Below are 25,592 nucleotides of genomic sequence, written 5' to 3' on the forward strand. Positions count from 1 at the left end.
GCATTGTAGCAGATATTTTTTATGAATTTTTTTTCTTGTGAAAGAAAAGCCATACTATTTTATAAATACAGTTACAATTTACAAATAAATTTCTGCATAACATCACACATTTAATTTCAGAAAATGTTGGTAACCCTTGGGAATTGGTATTAGGAAAATGTGCCTGAGAGATGAGCAAACATGTCACATCATTTTTCACTTGAATTTATGCATTATCTGTAGTTGCCTGTAGTTAAGTATGTATACTATTTCAGGAGTGTGTGTGTGTATTTATCTTCTGTATTCACATAAGATTTATATTTATGTACAGCTTTTTAGGGAGATCCATAACTTTTTTTTAGAAATGGCATTATTCCTTCGCCACTCTACTTTCATTTTATAATATAGAAAATGTTAAAAGTTTTAAATAAATCATTCCTGTATCAACATACTTGATTATTACTAATTCCTCCTCTGAAAGTTCATGTTAGTGTCAAATTGTGTTTAAATTTGACAAGGAAGATTAAATTTGATTTGCAAAAAAAAAAATTGGAAAAGGAAAGGAACAGGAATTGACATCATGAATAAAGTGGAAAAAAGAAAAGTACAATTGTACTTTCTCTACTTGAATGGTCTCAGTTGAAAGGTTGGAACTCTGTTTTGTTCCCTTCCCTGTAGCCACGTGAGAAAGAAATTTTATTTTCTAACAGCTTTGTCAAAAAAAAAAAAAAATTGTCAGTCCTATCCGGCCACCCAATTACTGTAGGTACTTACAGTGGTGAATACAAGTTGTATGAGTGTGCAATCCACAGTGTCCCAGAGGAGATTGTGTACACTGCTTAGTAGTGCCTTCCTGACTTCTGTGAGCATGCCACGAACGTAGCACCAGGTTTGAAAATCAACTACTCAGTACTGTTACTAAACTGAGTATTATACACATCCAACACATTCTAATAGCAAAATTCAGAACAAACACACTCACAGTGAGTATAGCTTACTTTAGTTGCAATTCTGCTCTCATCATGTCTTTCATTCTGTCCTTCTCACTCTTTCATTGATCTAAATTCTAACTTAAGAGATGAAATAATCTTTAAATTTAGTTCTCAAATCTCAGAAAATATACTTAGCTAACATAAAAACATAATGGCTGTAATTTTTTATATTCTGTTATCCATGAGAATTTTGATGACTAAAACTACCAGAATTTTTGCTGTGATAGTATAATTTTTGAAAGTGTTTTTAATTGCTTGCTCATAAAATGTTTCATTTTCTTAAATGCTTTATAACTTCAGCATTTATTGAGCATGTATTTTCAGAGTTGCATTTTTATTTGGTAAAGTAACCAGGAATGTTTTAAGCTAATGAGAAAGAAAGCAGCTCATGGGAATATAGGTAGCTAAGGTCATGGTTAAGGTATAACTGATCCATCGTGTTTCTTTCTTATTTTCTATTTTCTAGTGTTGTAAAGATAAGTCCTGCAGAGCCAGACATGGTCTTTGATGTCATTGCTATTGTTGACCCCTTGACAAGAGAAGCACAGAAGATGGCACAGTTACTGACTGTGAGATATGTACATAAGTACTGACTGTGACGTAATGTGCAAAGTTAATGACTATAACATATGTACGGTTACTAACTGTGAGGTGGTGTACAGAGTCACTAACTACAAGATGAGGTGGAGTCCCTGACTGTGATGTACAGAGATTCTGACTGTAAGAGAATTACTCACTGACTGAGATGATGTCCAGGGTCACTGACTGTGAGATGATATATATTTGGCCACACATTTTTAATTTTTTTAAAATATTTTATGTTTTATTTATTAGTGAGAGAGAACGGCAGATAGAAAGGGAAAGGTAGATACAGAAAATGGGTGTGCCAGGGCCTCTAGCCACTACAAACGAACTTCAAACACATGTGCCAATTTGTTCATCTGGCTTATGTGGGTACTGAGGAATCAAACCTGAGTCCTTAGGCTTTGCAGGCAAGCGCCTAAACTACTAGGCCATCTCTCCAGCCCCAAGGCTACATATTTTTATCTTGAAATTTAGCTTTTCAAGTCTGTTTTCAGTGTAGAATGGTAGAGCTGTGCACAGGTATTACAGCAGCATTCTGATCAAGTATTGCAGTAGACTGGATTATGCCTCCAACATTATTCATCTTAAGTATATGAATTTCAAGCCCTAACCTTCAGTGTGAACATGTGGAAATAGGGCCTTTAGGCGGCAAAGCTAAATAAGAGAGGTTGCCTGGTCTTTCAGTATTCTTGGCTTTATAGAAAAGAGAGAAAAAAACTCTCTCCCTGATTCTGTTTCTCCTTGAGCATACAAAAAAAGAGATCATGTGAGCATAGTGACCTTACAACCAAGAAGAGAGTCCAAAGAACCCAAACCAGCCTCAACTTGATCTTGGGCCTGCAGCCTCCAGCCCTGTGAGAAATAAATGTCTGTTGTAGCCAGTGGTATTTTGTTAGGCAGAGTGAGCAGAGCACATGCGTGATTTTCCCATGTTGTAAAGGAGGCCTTCTGGAGAAGCTCACATCTCCTTCCAACTCAGTGAAGCTGCCAGTGCAATGAGTACTGTTAGGCAAACAGGCAAAGGTTTGGGAAAGAGATGCAGTGAGGTTGTAGCCAGTGTGCTTGGCTCCTAGAACAGAACTACAGCCCTTCAACAAGGTGAAGCTGCTCCCTCGCCTAGCAGAGAGTGTGAGGAAAGGCCTCCTGTCACAGTGTCTGAACACTCGTCACGGCCTGGTGTCCTCAGTGCATTATTGCCCGCATGATGGCAAGAACGAGGAAATAAGCCCAAAGTCGACACAGTCGGCCCTTGTTGTTCACTAGCAGGAATGCAGTCAGTCATCTTCCTACATTTAGTGACAAGGGAGGCTGTTGTGAGGCCGCCACTTGCTATTTGCAAATCAAGAGACATATCTCACTGATCATTCAATAGTAAGGAAATTGAGATGCTGTGAAAGAAAGTCATTTTAAACAAAATGCTGGCAGCGTTAACCTAGGGCACCAAAATCAGTTATTGAGTTCCAGTGTTACCTCTGCTAGAACTTACTGTGGTCGTGGGCAAATGATTGCCTCAAGTACAAAAGTACGTGGGAGATATTACAAGGATGAACGGAGAAAGGAATATAATGTACTAATGCACTGAAGGTACATGATACATGTTCAATAAATGTTAGCTCTTAATGTTATTCAAAAGTCAAATATGGGAATTTTAACAGGTCCTTGGTAAGATTACCAACATGAAGATCAGACTCTTCCTGAACTGCAGGGGTAAGCTTTCAGAGGCCCCTCTGAACAGGTGAGTTGTACTGAAGTTCATTTTCAAAGATTTGTGGGTGCTAAGATGGAAGAAGGGTCCATTGTTCCCCATTTTGGGTTTTTTTCTTCACTAGATGCTTCATGTGTATATATTAGAATTTCATTCATTAACCGTCATTGACACAAAATCGACATAAAACTAAAATAATCTGAGTCAGTAAAGAAATATGATTTTATTGCAAAGTTTGCATGAATATATTTGTTCATCCATACTTTCAGAAATGTAATCTAGAAATACCTGCTTGGAAATATATAAATGGGGATAAAATAAAATTAAACTATTTTTGGTTTAATTATATTGTCCATCCTTTTTCAGACCTGAGTATTGAATTATCTTTATTATATCATCGCAGTTACTAGTTGAGGTGCAAGTGGTTTAGAAAACTTGACAGTGCTGCAGAAGTGTCTGTTTATCATTATGCACAGATATCTCTCACTCCTGTTACTTTGAAGTGACACCTTAAAGAACAGAATGTACTCTTCCTCCTCTTTTTGGGTCAGAGTCACTGTCATTGTAAGTCTATGTCATTGACAGCAATACTTACTGCCATCTACATCCTTGGGCATAGAGAAGGTTGTATCATTGTACCACAGTAGCTTTGTAATGCTTGTTTATGTGCTTTTTTCAGCGGCATTGAGTGTAAGCCGTAACAGAAAATGCACGTGTGCCCATGGCAGGAAAGGGGCAGGCAGTTCATCTGTTTCCTTTTCAAAGCAGCTAGAGTCGGTGTACATTACTGCCTTGAACAAACATTCTAAGTGTGGTATTGTCATTGGGAGGCAATGAAAAGAAAAATGTAGAAAATTTAAATGAAAGTTTAGAATTTATTCATTGAACCTTAAACATTTGTTTTTATAGTTCATTCACCTTTCATGCTTCTCATTTTTATTTGGCATGTTAAATTTTGACACATGCCTTCTAAATCTGAATATTATATATAAATCTAAATATTTTAGTCACTAATTAAAAGCTCTGTCAGTTTCAGAGATGTATAATTTTTATTCACAAGAATGAAGATCCTCTTCACAATATCTCTATAAGGGGCTTGGAATGAATAATCAAGAATGAAATACTAGCCGGGTGTGGTAGCGCACGCCTTTAATCCCAGCACTCGGGAGGCAGAGGTAGGAGGATTGCCATGAGTTCAAGGCCACCCTGAGACTCCATAGTGAATTCCAGGTCAGCCTGAGCTAGAGTGAGACTCTACCTCAAAAAAAAGAAAAAAAGAAAGAAAGAATGAATGAAATACTGGGGCTAGAGAGATGGGTTAGTGGTTAAGGTGCTTGCCTGCAAAACCTTGCAACTGGGGTTTGATTCCTCAGTAAGCACATAAAGCCAGATGTACAAAATAGCACATGTATCTGCAGTTCATTTGCAGCAGCTAGTGGCCCTGGCAAACCTGTTCCTCTTTCCTCCTCGTACTCCTTCTTCTCTCTTCTCTGTCTTTCTCTCCTCTTACAAATAAATAAATGAATGAAAATTGAATATATAAGCAATCATCTGCTGACAGGGAAATAGCCTCACTTCCACAGATGAAATAATACGCAAAATACTAGATATTGTCCAAAGAACACAGTAGGTGTCACTTTTTAAACTACTAGTTCAACTGCATCTTATTTACTCTGCAGCATGTATTAAGCAGATTGGGTTAACTGTTCATTCCTAGTCCTTTTCTTCTAGCAAATACTGTCTTGTTCATTCCTCTCGAGGCTGAGCAAGGTGGCGGCAAGAATGCCTTAGCTCCGTGCCCCGCCTCCAGTCCTCTGCAGCGATCCTGCGCTGTGGGGAGACGCCTTCCTCACCAGTTTAGTAAGGTGAATGCTTCCTCCCGCATGCACTCCACGCCCTCTCCTGCACACCACACCCTTGCCCACTCATCCAGTCCGTCTCTGTCCTTCAACTTTCAATCCCTAGTACAAAGTTACTCTGTTGGCTTTCTCCCCTCTGCAATATTGACTGCCTCACCGCCCCTCATCTCCCTTCCTGCAGCTCACACCTGGGCTGTTCGTCCTCCACTGCACTCACTGCTCACTGCACTTTGGCTTCAGTGGGTTCTGCTGCTGAAATCATCTCTACTGACTGTGAACAACTTGCTGCCACATCCCTGCGAAGCATCCCTGTCACTCTGCTCCACTTGGAGCACTGGGTGGCGTGCTTGCTTTGTGCTTGCGTCATGGCTCTGCTCTTCTTTCTCCTCGCTTGTTGAAATGTGGCCTCCTGCCTGTCTCCTCGTGATCATTGCCACCTGGAGGCCCTGCTGAATTAGTTCTTCTCGAGAGAGGGCTGGACCTAGTGACTACTTCTCATCTGCAATAGACAGCCAGAGGAATGGAAATTTTTGCCTGCAGTTTAGATTGTAAAACTGTCTTTTTTCTCTGGCATGCAGTCTCCAGTCATGAGCATAGCATAGCATAACATAACATAACATAGCATAACATAACATAACATAACATAACATGCTCTTGGTTTGATGTCATTCAGGGATGGAACTAAAATATAGTAAAACTGCAGTTAGGCCTAAGTGCTTAAGTAGGCAGCTGCATTTGACTCAATCCATTTGTTTAGTTGAACTTTTATAAATTGGTACCAGAATTTCAAATTGAATTTTACTTGTCTTCTGGCTGTTTCGTAGAACTGATAAGAGCTAATAAAATAGCTATAAAGTAGACCATAATCAACTGTAAGGAAAGGTCAGTGAGTGAAAACAGATTGTATAGCACTAGAAGCTACCTAAGTCAGCTACACCTTGAAGGGATTCTCATCTTGTTCATGAAGAAGAGTTAAGAGTGGACAATACATCGTTTTATAAAATATAATTGTGTAATAATATTATAACAGAATAACTGTCTACTCTGTAAACATGAATGTTTCTTAAGTGCAGGGTGTTCTTAAGCTTTATATTCAGTAAGTATGTTTATTAAGCTACTTGCAATTTTAAAATTTAGAACATGAGCAGTCATTTTACTTCTGTCACAGTATTTCTGTGCTTTATTAACAGCTTTTACCGTTTTGTGCTGGAAGCAGAACTGCTGTCAGGGGCTAATGACAGTCCTTATGGGCCTGTGGCAAAATTCCTGGATGTTCCTCAGTCATCCCTTCTGACTCTCAACATGATCACACCAGAAGGCTGGCTGGTTGAGACAATGCACAGCGACTGTGACCTTGATAATATTCACCTGGAAAACGTAAGTTACTGTAGTTGTGTGAAGAGGGAAGAACAGAAGTCTTTTTGAGGCTCTGTCTTGTCTTAAGCTGCAGTTCCACATGGGAGAATATTTTTGAATTTAAAGAATCTTTTCAAATGTTGAACCATGATGAGAAAACAACAGCATCTTAGGAGGGACTTCCTAAATATTCTGAAATTGAAGAGACAAGCCTTCCTTTCCTCACTGGTGTGTCTGGCCCCTCTCTACAGTGCAGCCTTTGGCTTGAGAGAAGCCTACACATGTGCCTGTAATAACCTTGTTAAGATTGTTTATAGTGCCGGCCATGGTAGCACACACATTTAATCCCAGCACTCGGGAGGCAGAGGTAGGAGGATCGCCAGGAGTTTGAGGCCACCCTGAGAATACAGAGTGAATTCCATGTTAGCCTGGACTAAAGTGAGACCCTACCTCGAAAAACCAAAAAAAAAAAGGTTGTTTATAGTGTCTCCTTTTGTTTTCTCTGCTGCCTATTGAGTAAAGACTTTGCTTCTAGGGAAATTTCTATTTAGCCACTTATGTAGTTTTGTGGAGCCCTAAATCACTTCCCTGTAACAGGCTCCCTGGTGCCCCAACTTTCCCCCTTCCCAAAACAGAAACATAAAAATAAGTTGGATTCATCATCTGGAAGCAACAGCAGTCTTCAGGTATAGGTAAAGAATAGGAATGCAGCAAATACATTTTCCAAAGAAAAGTACACAGATGAACTTGCAAAAAGTGACACTCTTAGCAAAAGTGTGTTGATTTCTGTCATAAGTAGACTAGGCAATGTGTATTGGTAAGATGAGTAAACACTCAACCCCAAAGTTGGAAAACTTTGTGGTAGAAGAATTAAAATAGCTAAGAAACTATGCTAGGAATGTCCTAGCAGCTATCCAACAATGGAGCAGTCACTGAACACTTTGGGTTGTGAGTGCCAAGTCTGAAGGTCTTCTCAGGAGAAGTTCAGGATAGCAGCTGTAACTCTGCAGCGAGAAGACAAGCTCACGGGGCCTTCCTAGGTGAGGTGAGTAGGAGCAGAGTTAGAAACGGGCATCTGGTGTGCGCTGTAATCCTTGCATGGTCTGCAGCTATTTGGAAAATGTGAACTAATGAAGCTGCAGAAAGAAGGAACAGGAACAACGATAAGAGTGAGATGAGTCTACTCGGTGGTGATTACCTGTAATCTCAGCATTTGGAAAGTTGGGGCACGAGGATCTGGCTGCATAGCAAGAGATACAGCAGTGATCACTGCGCTTAGTGGGAGCATGTCCTCCTTGAGTCCTGCCATTGCACTGCTAAGAACAAGAAGTCACTTGAGGCTGGCCGCGGTGGCCTCCCGTCAGCAGCGTCTGTCAGTATTCCCTTCGGCGATGACAGTGGGAGCCGCAGCTGCTCGTGGCTCCCTCGCTGCAGAATGAGCGGAACGGCAGCAGTTCTTACCGCTCTCCTGAAACCGAAGGAAGGCCGCGGTGACTTTATTCAGAAGCTTGCAAACAACTCGTGTATGCGACACTCGTGCAGTTCAACTGATTTTGGAAATATCACACCCCAAGGAGCCTGAGCTTACGAATCCGCCAACCCTTCTCTAACAAACACCTGAGTGAGTCAGCTCGGTCCTTCTCCCAGTCCTCAAGCTAAACCATCCACTTTCCCTTCTTAAAAGTGATCAGGAGAGGCAGGCTTAAAAAGATTCTTCTAGAAGAAGCATTCCACCCAGTCAGAGTTTTATGGAAGACAATCATCCTGAAGAGAAGATGGAGATCAGAGCGTTCTGCTGAAGATCATGAAACACCCTATCCTGCTGGCCTGCCTTTCTCCTCCACTCTGCAGAGGAGCTCTACGCTGTCCTGGTGTCCTGCCAGCTCCAGAGCGCGCTGCGCCTGAACCACGACTTGCTTCTGTGCTGCTCAACGAGCCAGGACCTTGGCTTGCCCACTATTGCTGTCAGGTTTGCACTGCTGGCAGAAAACCATCCGACCAAGAGCAGCTTGTCGGGGGAAAGAGGTTTATTTTGCCTTATAGACTCAGAGGGAAGCTCCATGATGGCAGGGGAAAACGATGGCATGAGCAGAGGGTGGACATCACCTCCTGACCAACATAAGGTGGACAATAGCAACAGGACAGTGTGCCAAACACCGGCAAGGGTAAACTGGCTATAACACCCATAAGCTCACTCCCAGCAATATACTGCCACCAGGAGACTTTAATTTCCAAATCTCCATCACTTGGGAACCTAGCATTCATAACCCCTAAGCTTATGGGGACCCCTGAATCAAACCACCACATTCCATCCCTTGCCCCCATAAATTGATACTCATACATGATGTCAAATGCAGTGCATTCAGTCCAACTTTAAAACTTCCCATAGTTTTATCAGTCCTAATGATGTTCAAGATCTTTTAACTGAACCATAACACCAAAAAAAGAAAGAAAGAAAAGAAACCTTCAAAAACCCATAATGGCACAAAATAAACATTCTTACTGCAAAAGATGGCACTGAGCATAGCAAAGAAATATTCAACCAATACAAGATTTAACAGGGAAAACATCAAACTCTGTAGCTCTAAATCCACCAACTCTAGCAAGTGATCAATTTCCAAGTCTGATAATTCTAACCAGTCTCTGGGGTTCCAGTTCCGCCCTCCAGCTAGGCTACTCACAGTCCTGGAACACTTCATCTGGGGCAGCAGCTTTCCTTGGCAGCCATCTTGTGGTCCCGGCATCTCCACTGGGCCTCCACTACAACCCACGATCCATACTTATAGATTAATTGGGTCTCTGTGCAGGCATCCAGAAAACCTGCTTCACACTGCCCATGGTCGTTTCCAAAACACAGTCTATGTTTTGCAAAATCAATGAGCCTCTCTCTTTACTGAATTCCTTATACTCCATAATACCAGGTGGGGTGCCAATTTGCTAATCCAGGAGAGAATGAAAATGACTTTGAAGAACAGGACATTCCTTGAGCATTCAGGCCCCTTCAAAAGAGTCTACATTCTTCCTGTTGCCCCATTCCAGGTCAGCTGACCCAATCTCAAAGTTTGTAATCTCTCATATAATTGCAGCTCAATGGGCAGAAGTTTCAGCCCAAAGATTTCATTTCTGTGCCATATCCCTCTACTCACACCAATCCATTTCTTTCTTTTTTATCATATATACATATATATTATTGACAACATCTATACTTACGGACAACAAACCATGGTATTTCCCTCTCCTCCCCTGCCCTTCCCCCTTTCTTCTGCATAGCTCTGCTCTCTGTCATATCTCCTCCCTCTGTCCATTAGTCTCTCTTTTAATTTGATGTCACCATCTTTTTCTCCTATTATGAGGGTCTCTTGTGGGTATTGCTAGGCACTGCGAGGTCTTGGATATCGAGGCCAAATTCTATCCAGACAGTTGTATGTAGGGAGTGGTACCCTTCCTTTGGCTCTTACATTCTTTCTGCCACCTCTTCCATAATGAACCCCGAGCCTTGGAGAGTGTGAGATGTTTCAGTGCTTTTACAGTCCTCCATCACTTCTTCTCAGCACTATGATTTGGGTCATCCCAGTGGTCACTGCCATCTGAAAAGAGAAACATCTCTAACCAGAAGTGAGAGTAACAATATATGAATATGAACATTATGTGTAGTGATTTCAGGGCAATTTTGTGAGTGTAATATATGCATTTATCCAGACAAGAGCAGGCTTTATATCCCTAAGGCTCATGACCTCTCCTGCCATAGGCTTTTGATTCGGTTTTCAGTACCAGACACGTATGCCCTCCCATAGAGTGGGCCTTTAGTCCAATTAGAGCACAGTTGGTTTCCCCCAGAGCATACATGCCACTGTTGCACTCATTCAGACATTTGGCCTGTCTGGACACCAGTCCATTTCTGCCCAAAGCAACCCTGCACAAATTCTCAGGACAGGCATAACAGCAAGCCTCTCACACAAATTGCTCCTGCCCCAATTCAAGCAAAGCTCTTTCTCACCCTCATAAGCCAAACTTCACAGTCCATGGTTCTTACTACATTCAGCTCTTCAATTTTGACCAGAATAGTCCATCAAGCTGTACTTACAGCACTGCAAGGTGCTTCTTCTTAGGCCAAGGTTTCAAATCCTTCTACCTTACTCTTTAAAATCAGCTCCAAAAGGCTAAAGCCACACATCAGGTGTCTAGCAGCAAATGACCCCACTGTCAGAACCCACTTTACTGTTGCAGTCAGGTTCACATTGCTGGCAGAAAACCACCCAACCAAGAAGACCTTGTGGGGGAAAAAATGTTTGTTTTGGCTTATACACTCCCGGGGCAGCTCCATATGTTAGGGGAAAAGATGGCATGAACAGAGAGGGTGGACATCACCCCCTGGCCAACATCAGGTGGACAACAGGAACAGGAGAGTGTGCCAAACATAGGCAAGGGGAAACTGGCTATAATATTCATAAGCCCACCCCCAACAATATGCTGCCTCCAAGAGGCATAAATCCTAAATCTCCATCAGCTGGGAACCTAGCATTCAGAACACCTAAGTTTATGGGGGACACCTGAATCAAGCCACCACACCCACACTCTCTGAACATCATTTATAGAGGCTTCAAACCAGAGAACATTGTGCTGGATTCACAGTGACACATTGTCCTTCCTGACTTTGGACTCTACAAGAACATTGAACACAACATCCACCTTTTGAGGCACTCCTGAGTATCTTGCCACTTGAGGTACCTTATAAACAGATGTATGACTCTAGGACAGTCAACAGGTGTGCCTAGTAGCCATCTTGTAAGGGATGCTCTGTGATCTGCCTCCTTTAATAGCCTAATGTAGTATATGACAGCATTCTGAACAAGCCCCTCCAGTTGAAACCAAAACTACAAGGCAGGCCTTCTCCAGGAGGACAAGACAAAGCGGCTGGATACAAGGATGACTGGAGATTAAGAGTCATGTCTTTTCTCTAATTAACACAGGCAGTGTTACCCTTTAAGCCCAAATGTGAGTGGACCCAGTGGCCAGCAGCACTTGAACCCTGAGCTTGCTGAAGAGCTCAACTCCATTAGCAGGTCCATGGACAGCATCCTTGTCACAGCCAGTGTCAAGGAGGCCACAGAGGACTTCCCAGGCTCCTCATACACTCTGAACAGTCATAGGTGTTTTGAAGGAGTCTCTGAGCGTGTTTTTAATGTCATAGTTAGCCTTTTGGTGGAGCAGCAAACTGACAGGACATCTTACAGTGTTTGCACGTCTCTGGAAGCACAGAAGTCCTGTTGTACACTGACTGCTGGGAGATTTCCCAAGAACACGTCCACCTCTTAGGGGCTCATGAGGACTCCATTTTCCTTCTTCCTTTCCCACATGGTGCTAGCTCGGAAATGAACGTCTGAGTGCCACCACAGACAGACTCCATGTTCGTATTAGAAGGAAGACACAGGCTAAGAAGGGTCTTCTGAAGGTCTGTGGGGCTCTGATGGTAAACATTCTGAAATGTACCTTTTCTGATGAATCATGCCAGATCCAAAGCTTTTCCTGTCACATAGTCTTTTAGATCTTTTTCCCTTGCAGATTTACCATGTGAACAGTAGTGTGAGTGAGCGTTGTATGCCTTACCACAGTTTTCTTATAGATATCAGTGTGCATGTGTAGGACACTACAATGTAAGACATTGTGTGTTTCTTCCATATTTGTAAAATATATTTATGTGTCGAAGGTTTTGTAAGGTATAACTAATAACTAAAATTTATTGGCAGGTTCTTGCAGTGACTTGCATCGAAGTACTTAAAGAAAGCATTGCTAGTATAAACATTTCTGTTTTCAGAAAAATTATTTTTATTGATCTATACCCCAGTTGTTGATCAAAGTCATTGGTGTTTTCATTGTTGAAAATGTCACCTGTAAAGTAAGCATTATTTATATGAGGTTTTTATTGCATTCCTGATAATTGCATATATTATGTAAAGAAAAACTCTACATTGGGTGATAATACCATTATATCTAAACTTAACAGGCTTCCCTGTAATCTAAACTACTGTTTAATGAACTGTAACTAACATGGTTAAAATATGTACATCCCTTTTCCCTACTACACAACTTTTTGTGTGTGACAAACCAATTTTAGTTTGTAATTAAACCTTGAAAAATATTTGCATAATGAAACGTAACTTCTTAACTTTCAATATTTTCATATTCTGAGTCTTTCGTTGAAATCTTCCCATTCAAGCAAGTTGCAATAAGGGCTCTGCATATATATTTTAAGGGCTCTGTATATATATTTTAAGTATCTGAAGTTCATAACTATAGTAGTAACACTTCAACAACTAATTCAGGATCTTAATTAAAGTTGTTAAAATAAATATTGTCTGCAAAGAAGGTGCTTCTTCCTGAGTGCTGCCATTTAATTTATTTTCATATTTGATTATGTCCATACTAAGTAGAGAAAAATCTTCTCCCTGCCATATACTTAACAGTATATGGAAATCTGAAAACAGTTGGAATGTCCAGCCATTTTAAAAGATGTTCATGCTGGGCATGGTGCTGTACACCTTTAATAACAGCGCTCTAGAGGCAGAGATAGGGGGATCTCTGTGAGTTCAAGGCCAACCTGAACCTACATAGTGAATTCCAAGTTAGCCTGGGCTAGGGTGACACCCTACCTCAAAAAAAAACCATACACACAAAAAGATATTCATAAAGCTAGGCACAGTGGTGTGTACCTGGAGTGTCAACTATGTGGGAAGCAGAAGAGACAAGGAATGACTTTAAAGACAGCTGCAGTCACATAGGCTACAGTCAGAGATGCCTGATCTTTTGCCATTGCAATGTGATGATGTCATTTACAAACATGATTGGCTGCATTCATAGCTAAACTGGAACAGGCCACAGGTTAGATATGCCTATAGTACATAGTGACTATCTCAAAAAATTAACAGACGGTTATGGATTTGGTATGCTTCTGAGAACACTATCTTTAAGTGAAAGAAACAAGTTGTACTTGCTTGAAATGAAGGTATGACCTGTTCAATGTGTTCATGTTTACATGAATCATCAGCCTTCTATTCTTTCTACTGTGTTTTAACATGGAAAGATTAATTTATAATTTTTTAATAGAGTACATCAACTTACTATCAAATAATAAGCATTGTTTTTGTTCCTTATGAATTACAAGAGAGCCAGTCATCCACGACTGGCTGTTCTTGCCCATGGAGTAATGCTGCCGAGCGAGGGCCAGCTAAAGCCAGGGTTTGCTGCGTACCTCACTCACCACGCCTGTCACGAAGAGGCTTTGAGCACCGCCAGTCCCAGAGCTCTCACTGCTGCTCTCTCCTCTCCTACTCAGTGATACTGTAGCGCAAGTCACAAAATGAGGGGACATGTACTGTGAGCTTTCTGTCTGGTAGAAATTGGTTCAACTCATCAGCTTATTCATCTGCAAAATAGTTACCCATCAAAACATTGTCGATAACAATAAAGGAAGCACATTTACTGATGTCACAAATAATGGCCTGTTCCTCTACAGATTGAGAAGACTGTTGTAGCAGAGTATGAGCTCGAACATCTCCTGCTGGAAGGGCATTGCTTTGATGTGACAACAGAACAACCCCCTTGGGGTCTGCAGTTTACACTGGGCACAAAACACAAGCCTGTTTTGGGTGATACAATAGTGATGGCTAATCTTGTAAGTATCCTAAATTTTAATTGACAGTACTTAAAAGTTTGTTGATAATCTCTAAGTTGTCCTAGTAGTGAGATAAGATAATCCTTATTCTGTTTCTGAACAGCTCACAAAAAATTAAATCTTTTTTTTTTAATTTTTATTTTTATTTATTTATTTGAGAGAGAAAGACAGATAGAGGGAGAGAGAGAGAATGGGCGCGCCAGGGCTTCCAGCCTCTGCAAACGAACTCCAGACGCGTGCGCCCCCTTGTGCATCTGGCTAACGTGGGACCTGGGGAACCGAGCCTCGAACCGGGGTCCTTAGGCTTCACAGGCAAGCGCTTAACCGCTAAGCCATCTCTCCAGCCCAAAAAATTAAATCTTTAAATAAGGTAATTTTTTAAGCAAGAGAATCAAGACAATCATGACAAAACCATGTTTCAGGATGAACCATGAGTCATAATTTTAGATCATGTTCTTTACAGGTTATTGTAAAATCTCCTTGGAGTTCACTTACAGAATTTTCTCACTCCATGGTTGCTAAATATTTTCTTGGCTAATGTGCAGTCTTTCATGAATGATTGGATATTCTTAGTCATGTAACTGAATAATATTTTCTGTTTCTCATCTTCAAAGGGGTATTTTCAATTAAAAGCAAACCCCGGTGCTTGGATACTGAAATTACGTGAAGGAAAATCTGAAGATATTTATGAAATAGTTGGGTGAGTTATACAAATATTTTTAAAGTTTAGTATGTTAATAAGAGTTCAGCATTTTATTTCCAGGGTCATCAAAATGTTAATTAAAATACTAACAAGGGGCTGGAGAGATGGTTTACTTGCCTTCAAAGGCAAAGAATCCTGGTTTGATTCCCCAGGACCCACTTAAGCCATATGCACAAGGTGGGACATGCATCTTGAGTTCGTTTGCAGTGGCTGGAGGCCCTGGTGTGCCCATTCTCTCCCTTTCTTTCTCAAATAAATAAATAAAATATTTTTAAATGCTAACAAGACTGTGGGTGGGATGTCAGCACTACAGCAGAAGATGATTTTTTCAGGACTTACCTACCCATAGGATTTGAACAATGTTCCATGCACAAAAGAACTTTCCTATGAACTAAGGGAATCAGGAGAGACATGACAGAACCTGGTTGTAACAAGGAAATAGCAGATGAGTTGAGGGGTAGGAGGACAGCTTTATGTAACTTGTGTCACTTTCTGCTAGGGAGGACAGTTTCATATAACCTTTGTCACCTTTCCCCAACTTCTGACAGCACAGCCTAAAGAAATTTGCACTTGGAAGTGAACACTGAGCTTTGCCCTGGACTCCAAACTCAAGCCATTCCCAGTGTGACCTAGCCCTCACAGCACTAGACTCTAGGCTGTACCTATAGACTGAGCTTCTAGACCTTGGTGTCAGGTGGGACCAGCAGACCCAGCTCTAGACCTATCTGGTAGACTCCATATCCAAGCCCACATGACTAGCAGAACTTCCCTGGTGCCTGACCAACAGTGAGCCAGTCTTTATAAACTGGCCCCATTAAGAAAGAGTTGGAGAACTGGTGCTCAGGGATGACTTGTACAAGAAAGCTTAGGAACTGACCTACCCAAAAAGAGCTGCTACCTCTTGCATGGTTTGAAAGCAAGAATCTACTACACCAGCATACCAGCTGGTCCCTATGCCCAGCAAGCCAATGCACTGACTAAAACCCCTCGTGCTTCTCTGGCCATGGTAGGCAAAAGAAACTAGAATAGCACTCCTACCTCACACTCACAAAACATGTAGGTTCCAGGTCACATGGAGATGGATCTGCCAGTTCAGTAGAATATAATTATCAAGCAGAGCCGTCACGGCCAGAAAGCCTGGAAACAATCTCGATAAGAAGTGCTCCGCTGTCTGCCCTGCAGTATCTGCTGGGCAGTGAGAAGTTGCCTGCCTTCTCATAGAACATGCCACCTTTCTGAAACAGGAGTAGTGCTCTGCCCATTCTCCTGTGTCCTTGTTTATTAATCTCAGTATTCCTGGGAATTGCATACACCTACAGGGGTGTTAGAATTTCCTTCAGAACACAGGAAAAGGGCTTCTTCATTGTCTTTGACCATTTCATACTTAAAATGCTAGGAAAAGATGTACTATTTTATTCTTATTTTTTATTAGTTATGTACACAGTGTGTATACAGTCAAGTTGGTACCATTGTTAGCCTCCTCCCTGTCCTCCCTCCTCTGCATGGGACCCTCCTCCTTGGGGAATGTGGGTCGTGCATTGTGGGGGTAGCCATCAGTTATGGGTAGGAGGCAATATCTCTGTGTATTGGGAGCCTCTGTGTCTCTGGATCTCTGGTTTGGGAGGAGCTGAGTGTCCTCTGTGTCTCTGGATCTCTGGTTTGGGAGGAGTTGAGTGTTCTCTGTGTCTCTGGATCTCTGGTTTGGTGGGAGTTGAGTGTTCTCTGTGTCTGTCTCCTTCACCCTTGTGCTGGTGCCAGGTTCTGCAAGGAAGCAGCACTCTAGCTCATTTCCCCCAAATACGCTTAGTTTCAGCTGGAGCCCTTTTGAGGTGTTATGGTCTGGTTCTCTCCTTAGAATCTGCATCCATCTATAAAAGAGAAGCTAGTTCTCCAGCGGAGAGTGAAATTAGCACCAGATAAATGGATAGCCTTTGTTTTTATAGAGAGAATTTAATAGGTGTATGCCCTCTTGTAGCCCACGATTAGTGGGAGCTTGATGAATGGAGAGCGGGCTCGTGTTTTGATATGGTCCTGACTTGATTCCCTCCCCGCTCCAGCTATGGGTTCCGTGCCACAGAGCAGATGTCCATTTTAAATCAGTGCTTTCTAATATATGATGAGTTCATTCATTGTGAAATAAGTGTGTTAAGTGAAAGGTAATCATCTCTCAAACCTCACTGGAAGTGAAAATTATTTGTATGTTCCCTTTACCCTGCCTTTCCCTTATCAGTGGAGTCTCTTTCCACTGAGCACTTCGCTCGTTCTCCTCACTTAATCCGCAGCTCAGCCTGGCATATCTGTGGGGTTAGCTGCGTACGTGGTGGAGATGTGTCTGACAGTGGCAGGGAGAAGAGCCAGACCGTCAAGGTTCGGTTTGATCTCGGACAGTGATGGCCCCTCCGTGGATGGTGGTTGTACAGCATCTGGAAAATGGTAGTGCACACAATAGAAGACACGTGCAGAGACACCGCGTTAGAGCCCGTCTGCTCTGCAGCGGGGCTCGCGTGCTCACCTAGTATCCAGGCACAGTGGGTAGCAGGCTAAAATTAACAATGCCCTTGAGCAGTGTTTGACCAGAAGTGGTGGAAAGGTTTGAAGAAATTTGCCATTTGTACTATATAAGTTGGAACCCTTTCTATTTTCTAGTGACAGTTGTCGGACAGGCTTCTACTTCGTGCTTGGGTTTAACCAATTTCAGTGAATACGGAGCTGGGAGTTAGTCATCAGTCGTCATTTTAAGAAAATGCCAAAATACACATAACAAAGGGGCTCAGGAGGCAGTTCAGTGATTAAAAGCACTTGCCGTACATGCCTGACCGCTGGAGTGTGGATCGTGCATCTGTAATCCGGTGCACCTATGGCAGTGAGAGGTGGAATCAGGAGAATGCAGAAGCTTGCCAGCCAGTCAGTCTGGTCTTCCCATGGCAAACACAATGAAGAACAGAAACCTTGTCTCAAATAAGGTGGAAGGAGAGGACCACTGCCCTGGGGTCGTGTCCTCATGTCCACATGTGCACTGTGGCACATAGACTGTCATATACACACCCAAGAAAAAACACTGCACAAGAATGGTAAATGCAAAAGCAGCTATTAATCTGCCCTGAGTTTCATTATAAATAATTCTTATAGAATTCTTCAGTCTGTAGTGAAAATGAAATAAAGTGTTAAGCTTTAAGGAATAGTCTATGAACCCCAAACCCTAGGTTCATGTTTGTATTTAACCAAAGAATTGGGCAAAACAAACAGGATAATTATTAAATTATTGTATTTATTTAGGAAAGTACAAAATCAAGGGAAAGAAAATGAATACACCCACGTTGTCTGAGAGCCCATGTGGGCCTAAAAGAAACATGAAAAGAGACAGAGAGAGAAAAGAGAAGTGCAGACAGCTCCTGCTGTGGGGAGTGCAGGAGCAGGCAGAGAGGGCAGAGGCTCAGGAGCTTGCCCTCCCCTCGTAAACGACCTTACTGCAGCGGGCTTTACCTGCAGGCTCAGGAGAGCCAGGCTGAGAGGCGACTGGTCTGGGCTTAGGAGCTGGCTCATGAAGAGGCCAACCATGACACTGAACTGGGAGCTGAACTTGACCAACCATAATGTCAGGGGTCCCTCCTCCCAGGAGGGGCTCAGGTTGTAGGTGGGAAACAGATCTCGGGAACTCCTTTAGGCAAGAGATAAGGAGAAGGCAACTTCCATTCTGATCTCTAGCAAAGCCCAGAGACATTCCTTCTTTTTCCTTTCAGGGACCCAGTCACCCTAGCTGCCAGACAAAGCTACCTGACTCCCTCTCAAGAGGGCTTTCAAATATTAAATACAAATATGTCTGATTTGCTAGTTTTGAAAATTAAAAAGTAAACTAAATTACATATAATACGGAAACATTAAGGTTATAAAAATGGACATCATGGGCACATTTTCAGTCTCACAAGCTTAACAGAGCCTTTTGCAGTGTATCATTCCACTGAACATGAAATTTTTTTTTAATTTTTTTTTTAACTTTTATTTATTTGAGAGCGACAGACACAGAGAGAAAGACATAGAGGGAGAGAGAGAGAATGGGCACGCCAGGGCTTCCAGCCTCTGCAAACGAACTCCAGATGCGTGTGCATCTGGCTAACGTGGGACCTGGGGAACTGAGCCTCGAACTGGGGTCCTTAGGCTTCATAGGCAAGTGCTTAACTGCTAAGCCATCTCTCCAGCCCTATGAAATGTTTTTAGAGTGTGGGCATTCCAGGGCCATTTGCCTCTGCCGACACAGTGCAGGCACTTGTACAATTTGGTGTTGTGGCTTTAGAGAGATAGTTGGGAATCAAACCCTGGCCAGCAGGTTTTGCTGTGGGGAATTACTGAGTAGCCAAGTAGACTGCCTGTGCAACCTCATGCTCTGGGCTGGGAGGCAGTAATGAACTAGCCTGCAATCTGCCAGCACCAGAGTTCTTGGAAAATGTTTATTAACCACAGTGACCTGGTCCATCAACATGCTGCCCTGCTGAGGTTAACTTGCCTGGTTAATCTATACCTCTTCTGGCCTTCGAGAGTGGACTTACTCCCTGCTCCTTGTCTATCCCTAGTATTAGAAAAAGAAAAAAAGAACTTTGTGTAGACTTTAGCACAGGGCCACAGTTATATTTCTAGTATTTTCCCAAAGGCTGTGATCTCTCTGTGTATCTCAGTTCATTATATATATGTGTGTTGAGTAAATCCTTTCACCTCTCATGCTACACAGACTGAAAACAAGACAGTTTGCAAGCAAGTGCCTTTAACCACTGAGCCATTTCCCTAGCCCAAGACTTTTAAGTCTTAAAATTATTCGTACAAGGTATCAAATAAGCGAAAGACATGTCCTGTCTAGTGTGTTACGCAACAGCAAGGATAAGCAACAGTTTAAACTTTCTTGGTAATTACTCAGTGCCAAACTTAATTTGTACCTGTGTACAATTTTAATTTATATTAAGCTTTATTAATAATTTTTTACAAAGATAATATATAATAGTATATTTCACCTGGCTTATAGAAACTGTGAATAACACACACACACACACACACACACACACACAGAAGTTTATTTCAAAAAAGAATGACTTATGTCATCAGAATTATATGTACATTCTTGAATAAATTACAGACATGTTTTTCTGTGTTAGGCATGAAGGAACTGACTCTCAGCTGGATGTAGGAGATGTCATTGTTGTACTAAACAGTTTTAAGAGCAAGATTCTGAAAGTGCAGGTATGTGATGCCACAGATTTCTATAGACTTTATTCTTATGTTAACACACACTTCTTTTCCCTTAATCTTGACTTTTGGAATGATTTTTACAGTTCACTATGAAAAATGTTGTATCAGCACTCTTGCAGTAAGTGGAAGGAAAAAGACTGATGTCATGAAGGGAAAGCAGAACCTGAAGAAGGAAGAAAGGGAATGAGTTTTATGTTTTAAGGTCATGCTCTCTTACTGACCTTGGACAGATGAAACTCTTCTGTTTCATCATTCATACAGTGGGCTTAACAGTAGAGCCTACCTGATAATAGGCATCATGCACTTTAGCTTTGTAAAGCACTTCCTCACTATCAGTTGAATAAAATAAAAATAGTTTAAATGGAGTTCCAAAAGATATTGAAGGAGTTAGGACAATAAAAATTGAAGTAGGAAGTAGCTAAGAATTTTCATAAATTATGGAACGATACCAGCTACAAACACAACACAATCTAAGCATACATAGGTACTTCAGGGATTTTGTAATAACAATTTCACCTGCTAACAGTCCATTTCAACATTTAAAAAAAATGGAGGAGAAAAGAGAAGCAACATGAGGGCCAGCCCTGAACTACAGCAGCCTGGAAAGAAGGATTTTGTAAAGAAAATACAACACTGCTAAGGAGACAAACAATGTGTATGCCAAGAGATCCCATGTTCCAGTTACCATGAAGGATAAGTCAAAGTGCCACACGTAAGGTCCTAAGAGCTTTGATACGTTTTGAGTGTCCTCAGTGTCTGTCACCATCTCCCTGGTACAAGTTGTCAAAATGTATCAAAGCAGAAACCCAGAAGCTGCTGAGATCTCAACACCACAGTAAACTTAATAACACACCCCTCAAGGCTCACGGAACGCTGCAGAAGAAAAGGCAGAAAGATTGTAAGAGCCGTAAGGTGGGAAGGAGTGTCCTGAGGTGTTGCTCCTGACTGCTGCATGCATAACCCATGGCCCCATGGTGAAAACCAGTGACCCTACTGAGGAGGAACTTCAGTGGAATGGGAGCAGGGAGGAGCGGTAGAATAGGATAATATGAGGGAAATGAGACCAACACATGATTTGTCCATACAACAAAGTTCTAATTAATAAAAAAAAATTAAGTTTTTTAAGATTCTAAGAGCTACTAAGGAGAAAAGACAGGTCACTATGATAGGATGATACTAGCATCAGATGTAACACTTGCAAAATCCATGTTAAGTACAACAGAGCAAATCCTTCCACTTAGTGCCTGGGATTCTGTCTATAATCAAATATGAAGCAAAATAAATGGTGGAAGTTTCCTTTAAATAAATGTAAAGAATATGTAGGAACAGTCCAAGAAAAATGTCTTCAAGAACATGGAAATTTCACACAGTTAGTAACCATGAGTGGCGGCATAGCAAGTGTGAGGGTGTGGTCAAGAGAGTGTGTGCGTGCGTGTGTGTGCACGTGTGTGTCTCCACAAGAAAAAAACAGCCTACTGGTCAAGAATAGGAGAATCTACTGGGCATGGTGGCACACCACCCTTTAGTCCCAGCACTGTGGGGCTAAGGTAGAAGGCCAGCCTGAGACTACATAGTTTCAGGTCAGCCTGGGTAGAGTGAGACTCTACCTAAAAAAAAAAAAAGGAGAATTTGTGTGAAAGGGCAAATGTCATTTTGTGACCTAGTCACCATCTCATAATAAGACAAGAGAAATCAAATTTTAGTAGCCTTCAGTGGATAGTCATTGTCAAATAAGCACCACTGACTGATTTTCCCATTTTATAATCATGTTAACTAACAAGTGTAGATGTCGTCTATACAAATTCTAAAGCAAAGGTTTTTGTCAGCTGGGAAGTACAGGTATAAGAGACCCTGGTATCATTATAAACAGTATGTGAAAGAAACTGGCAGCTTCTGGGATAGAGAGATATGAATATTACTTAAATTTACAAAGATAATGAGGAGAAGACCTAAAAGTAAGGATATTACTGCCCACCTGCCAGAGGAAGAGGGATGAGAGTTGATTGAGATTAGATAATCATTTATTGCCACAGAGAACAAATAATGTTGAATTCTGTGAAACAAGAGGTAAGTCTCAGATAATGTCTAAAGTTGGTAAAAATCTTTGCCACATAGACCACAGAGAAGAGCTTGCTATCTGGAATATATAAAGGACTGTAAAAGTTAAGCACCAAAAAATAAAACCTCCCAATCAATAAATGGGTTAATGAAATGAACAGGCAGTTCTCAAAAGAAGAAACACAAATTACCAACAATTTTTTATGTTCAACATCCCTAGGTATCAGGGATATGCAGATTAAAATGCCTTTCAGATTCCATCTCCACCCAGTCAGAAATGTTATCATCAAGAAAAAAATGACAATAAAAGCTGGTAAAGTTGTAGGAAAGGGAATCCTTAATCACTGTGGAAATCAGTGTGGAGGTTTCTCAAATAGCTAAAAATAGAACTACCATTTGACCCAGCTATGCCATTCCTGGACATATACCCAAAGGACTCTATATCCTACCACAAAGATATTTGCTCATTCATTCTCATTGCTTCTGTGTTCACCACAGCTAGGAAAAGGGATCAGCCTAGATGTCCATCAACTGATGACTACATAATAAAAATATGTTACATATACACAATGAAATTTTATTAAGCTGTAAAGAAAAGCAAAATAATGAAGTTTTCAGGAAACTGGATGAAATGGAAAACATTATTGTAAGTGAGATTACCCAGGCCCATAAACACAAAAATCACATGTTCCCACTCATACATTTATCTTTTATATGTATATAAGTGAGAGGGTCCAAGAGCAGGTATAGGATATGATACTAGACAGGAGACAGTGATGGGAGATGAGGTGTTGGGAAAGGGGCACAGAGGACAACTATGGCATAAAAAGGAGGCTAGACAGGGGAAGAGAGGAGTGGAGACACAGGAGAAAAGGGAGAGGAGGAAAACATAAGCAAATTTGCTTGAAAAACATCATGATGAAACCTAATTTTTTGTGTTCTAATAAAAACTTAAAATTAATAAAATAATAAGTTGGTAAATCCACAACCTCAAATGAAAGCACAGGTTTTAGAAGTAGCCACCAAAAATATAATTCATTATTTCTGATTGATAGCTGAAGACCAGACTTAATCTATATTGCTGCAAGCTATCGCCTGGACCTGTTAACTACAACTACTGTCTCACATTTCTAAAAAGTCAGCATAATCTTTACAGATGAAAAATTCTAAATTTTGTCTTTACAATGTTATCTAGGTACGGAAGAAAAAAGATAAAATCAAGGAAGATATCCTTGCTGATGAATATGAAAATAAAGGAATATGGGATTCAATTAAAAGGTAACTACCAGTGAATGTTTTGACCACATTACTAGAACGATGGAAAGTCTACCGTGTGGAGGCTGTGCACACGAAGCACTGAGTAGATAAAGTCCAGGTCCTCTCATCCAGGAGGCATAGACAAGTGCATACATGTTAATATAAGAGCCTAGGGCAGTTAGCAGCTAAAATAAAGTGCTGGAAATACCAAAGGGAGAAATGAATAGAGCAGCCCAGGGAAGCTCCAGGGAAGGCTTCTTGGAGAAACATCTGATGTAAAGGAAAGACAGCATTTTGAAGTTGGAGTGAAATGAAGGAACCTGGTCATACAAAGGCAAAAGGCTTCCTCCAACAATAAACAGCACTGCTGCTTGGCTACAGGGTTGACTGTAATGAGGATTTTATAAGTCAGATGGTTAATCAAAAAAAAAATTATTAGGGCCAGAGGTGTAGCTCAGTAGCAAAGCATCTGCCTAGCATGTAGCCATACATTCTATCTTAAGCACCATAAAAAGCAAAAAAGAAAATGAGGGAGAGAGGAAAGAAAGGCAGAAGGGAAGTGATATGGGAGTTTGGAATGTCTTTGAGAGCGAGGGAACTATGCCCAACTTTTGTTGGGTACTAGCCCAAGAGCTGGCGTGTCAGACAGTCACAATCATGCAAGATTTCCACTGAGTCAGTAGCCTCCAGATTCTTGTGTTAGAAATTTTGAAGAATGAAACCCACAGATCATAGAGAATGACGTTTAAAAATTATATCACAGAGTAAGTGATAGAAAGGAGGCAGAGCTCCTGCTATATGGAAAAAGAGGGTCCCCAGAAATTCCTACCTATTGTGTTGACCCAGATTAGAGTCTTTTATGGGAATTTACTAAATGGAAGCTGAGCTACTCAGTCCAGTTCCCATGTCAGGTGTCCAGGCACTTTATAAACTTGCTCACATCTTCTGGTCAGGTTTCTAGGAAAGGGAACTCCCTTATGGAAAACGAGATCAGGAAAATCCAGATCCCATGCTGTGTGTTCAAGCACATAGTCATGTCATTGACAGCCTTCTATAACTCATATCCTCCTGTCAGATCTTAGGGGGGAAAATAAGGAAAAATCTGATTCCCCCACTTACAGGCTCAAGGACATTTCCCACTTCTACCAAAGAAAAAAGACTTCTCATTGTGGGGCAGGGGCTGTTAGCCAGTTTCTATCTCATGTGTTTTTCATACATCCATACAGGCTTTGGGTGTTCAAAGTGTCATGTGCAAACTTTTCCCATCTCTTAGTTCTACTCTTTCTTTGCCTCCTTCATTTCCAGGTTTTTTTTTTTTAATCTTTTTTCTTTTTTTAATGCGAGAAGGGGAGAGGGAGAGAATTGTCAGACCAGAACCTCTCTAACGCATGCACCCCTGTGCACACATGCAGCCTTGCACACTTGTGTCACTGTGCATCTGGCTTACATGGCACCTGGAGAGATAGGCTTTGCAAGCAAGTGCCTTAACTGCTAAACCATCTCTCTAGCCCCTAGGTGAGTCTTTAAAGGTAAAAATTCACTGTCCCCAGGAGGAAGAAGTTACCTATTGACAAATATCATTTACATAGCCAGCTTACTAGTTCAGCATACTCTGGGTTTCCAAACTGAGCTCATCACAGTGGCTGACCACAGTTAAGTCTTAATGCCTTCCAGTAAAGCCTGTAAAAAGGCATGTTCCCCATGAACCACACAGAATGAAACTGGAAGAGGAAAGGTTTCCCACAACATACCAAGTAGTCAATACCTAAAGGGGAGATGAAGGGCTGGCAAAAATCAAACCTGTCTGCTGTAGATACATGCTACAGAGAGCTTTCAAGGTCAACTCTAGAGGTTTGAACTCATCTGAATTACCATGGCAAACCATTGTTCATCTTGAGCAAAGATAATAAATAGAAACTTGAAGCCAAAAAGACTCAACAACCTAATCTAGCCACCGCAAATGCACTCCAGACACGTGCACTATCTTATGCATCTGGCTCTACGTGGGTCTTGGAGAAGCAAACCTGGATCCTTGGGCTTCACAGGCAAGTACCTTAACTGCTAAGCTATCTCTGCAGCCTGGTTGTTTTGCTTTTTGAGACAAGGTCTCACTCTATAAGCCAGCTTGGCTTGGAACTCACTATTTACCTAAAACTATCCTCAAGCCACCTTACCTTCCAAAACAGTCATT

At 41.4% G+C, this 25,592-nt stretch overlaps 1 protein-coding gene across 1 annotated transcript in view; it reads left to right on the forward strand.

Annotated features, from left to right (window-relative positions):
• The window catches only part of Uggt2 (UDP-glucose glycoprotein glucosyltransferase 2), a 122,199-nt gene that overhangs the window by 80,019 nt on the left and 16,588 nt on the right, over positions 1 to 25,592 (forward strand). Inside the window, exons 25-31 of the mRNA XM_045145295.1 lie at positions 1,438 to 1,540; positions 3,212 to 3,291; positions 6,311 to 6,497; positions 13,990 to 14,148; positions 14,763 to 14,848; positions 19,993 to 20,077; positions 23,340 to 23,422. Of these exons, the coding sequence (XP_045001230.1) occupies positions 1,438 to 1,540; positions 3,212 to 3,291; positions 6,311 to 6,497; positions 13,990 to 14,148; positions 14,763 to 14,848; positions 19,993 to 20,077; positions 23,340 to 23,422 (783 nt within the window). The remainder of the gene's footprint in view (positions 1 to 1,437; positions 1,541 to 3,211; positions 3,292 to 6,310; positions 6,498 to 13,989; positions 14,149 to 14,762; positions 14,849 to 19,992; positions 20,078 to 23,339; positions 23,423 to 25,592) is intronic.

The sequence above is a fragment of the Jaculus jaculus genome, chromosome 3 (genome assembly GCF_020740685.1).
Source record: "Jaculus jaculus isolate mJacJac1 chromosome 3, mJacJac1.mat.Y.cur, whole genome shotgun sequence".
In the NCBI taxonomy this organism is placed as follows: domain Eukaryota; kingdom Metazoa; phylum Chordata; class Mammalia; order Rodentia; family Dipodidae; genus Jaculus; species Jaculus jaculus.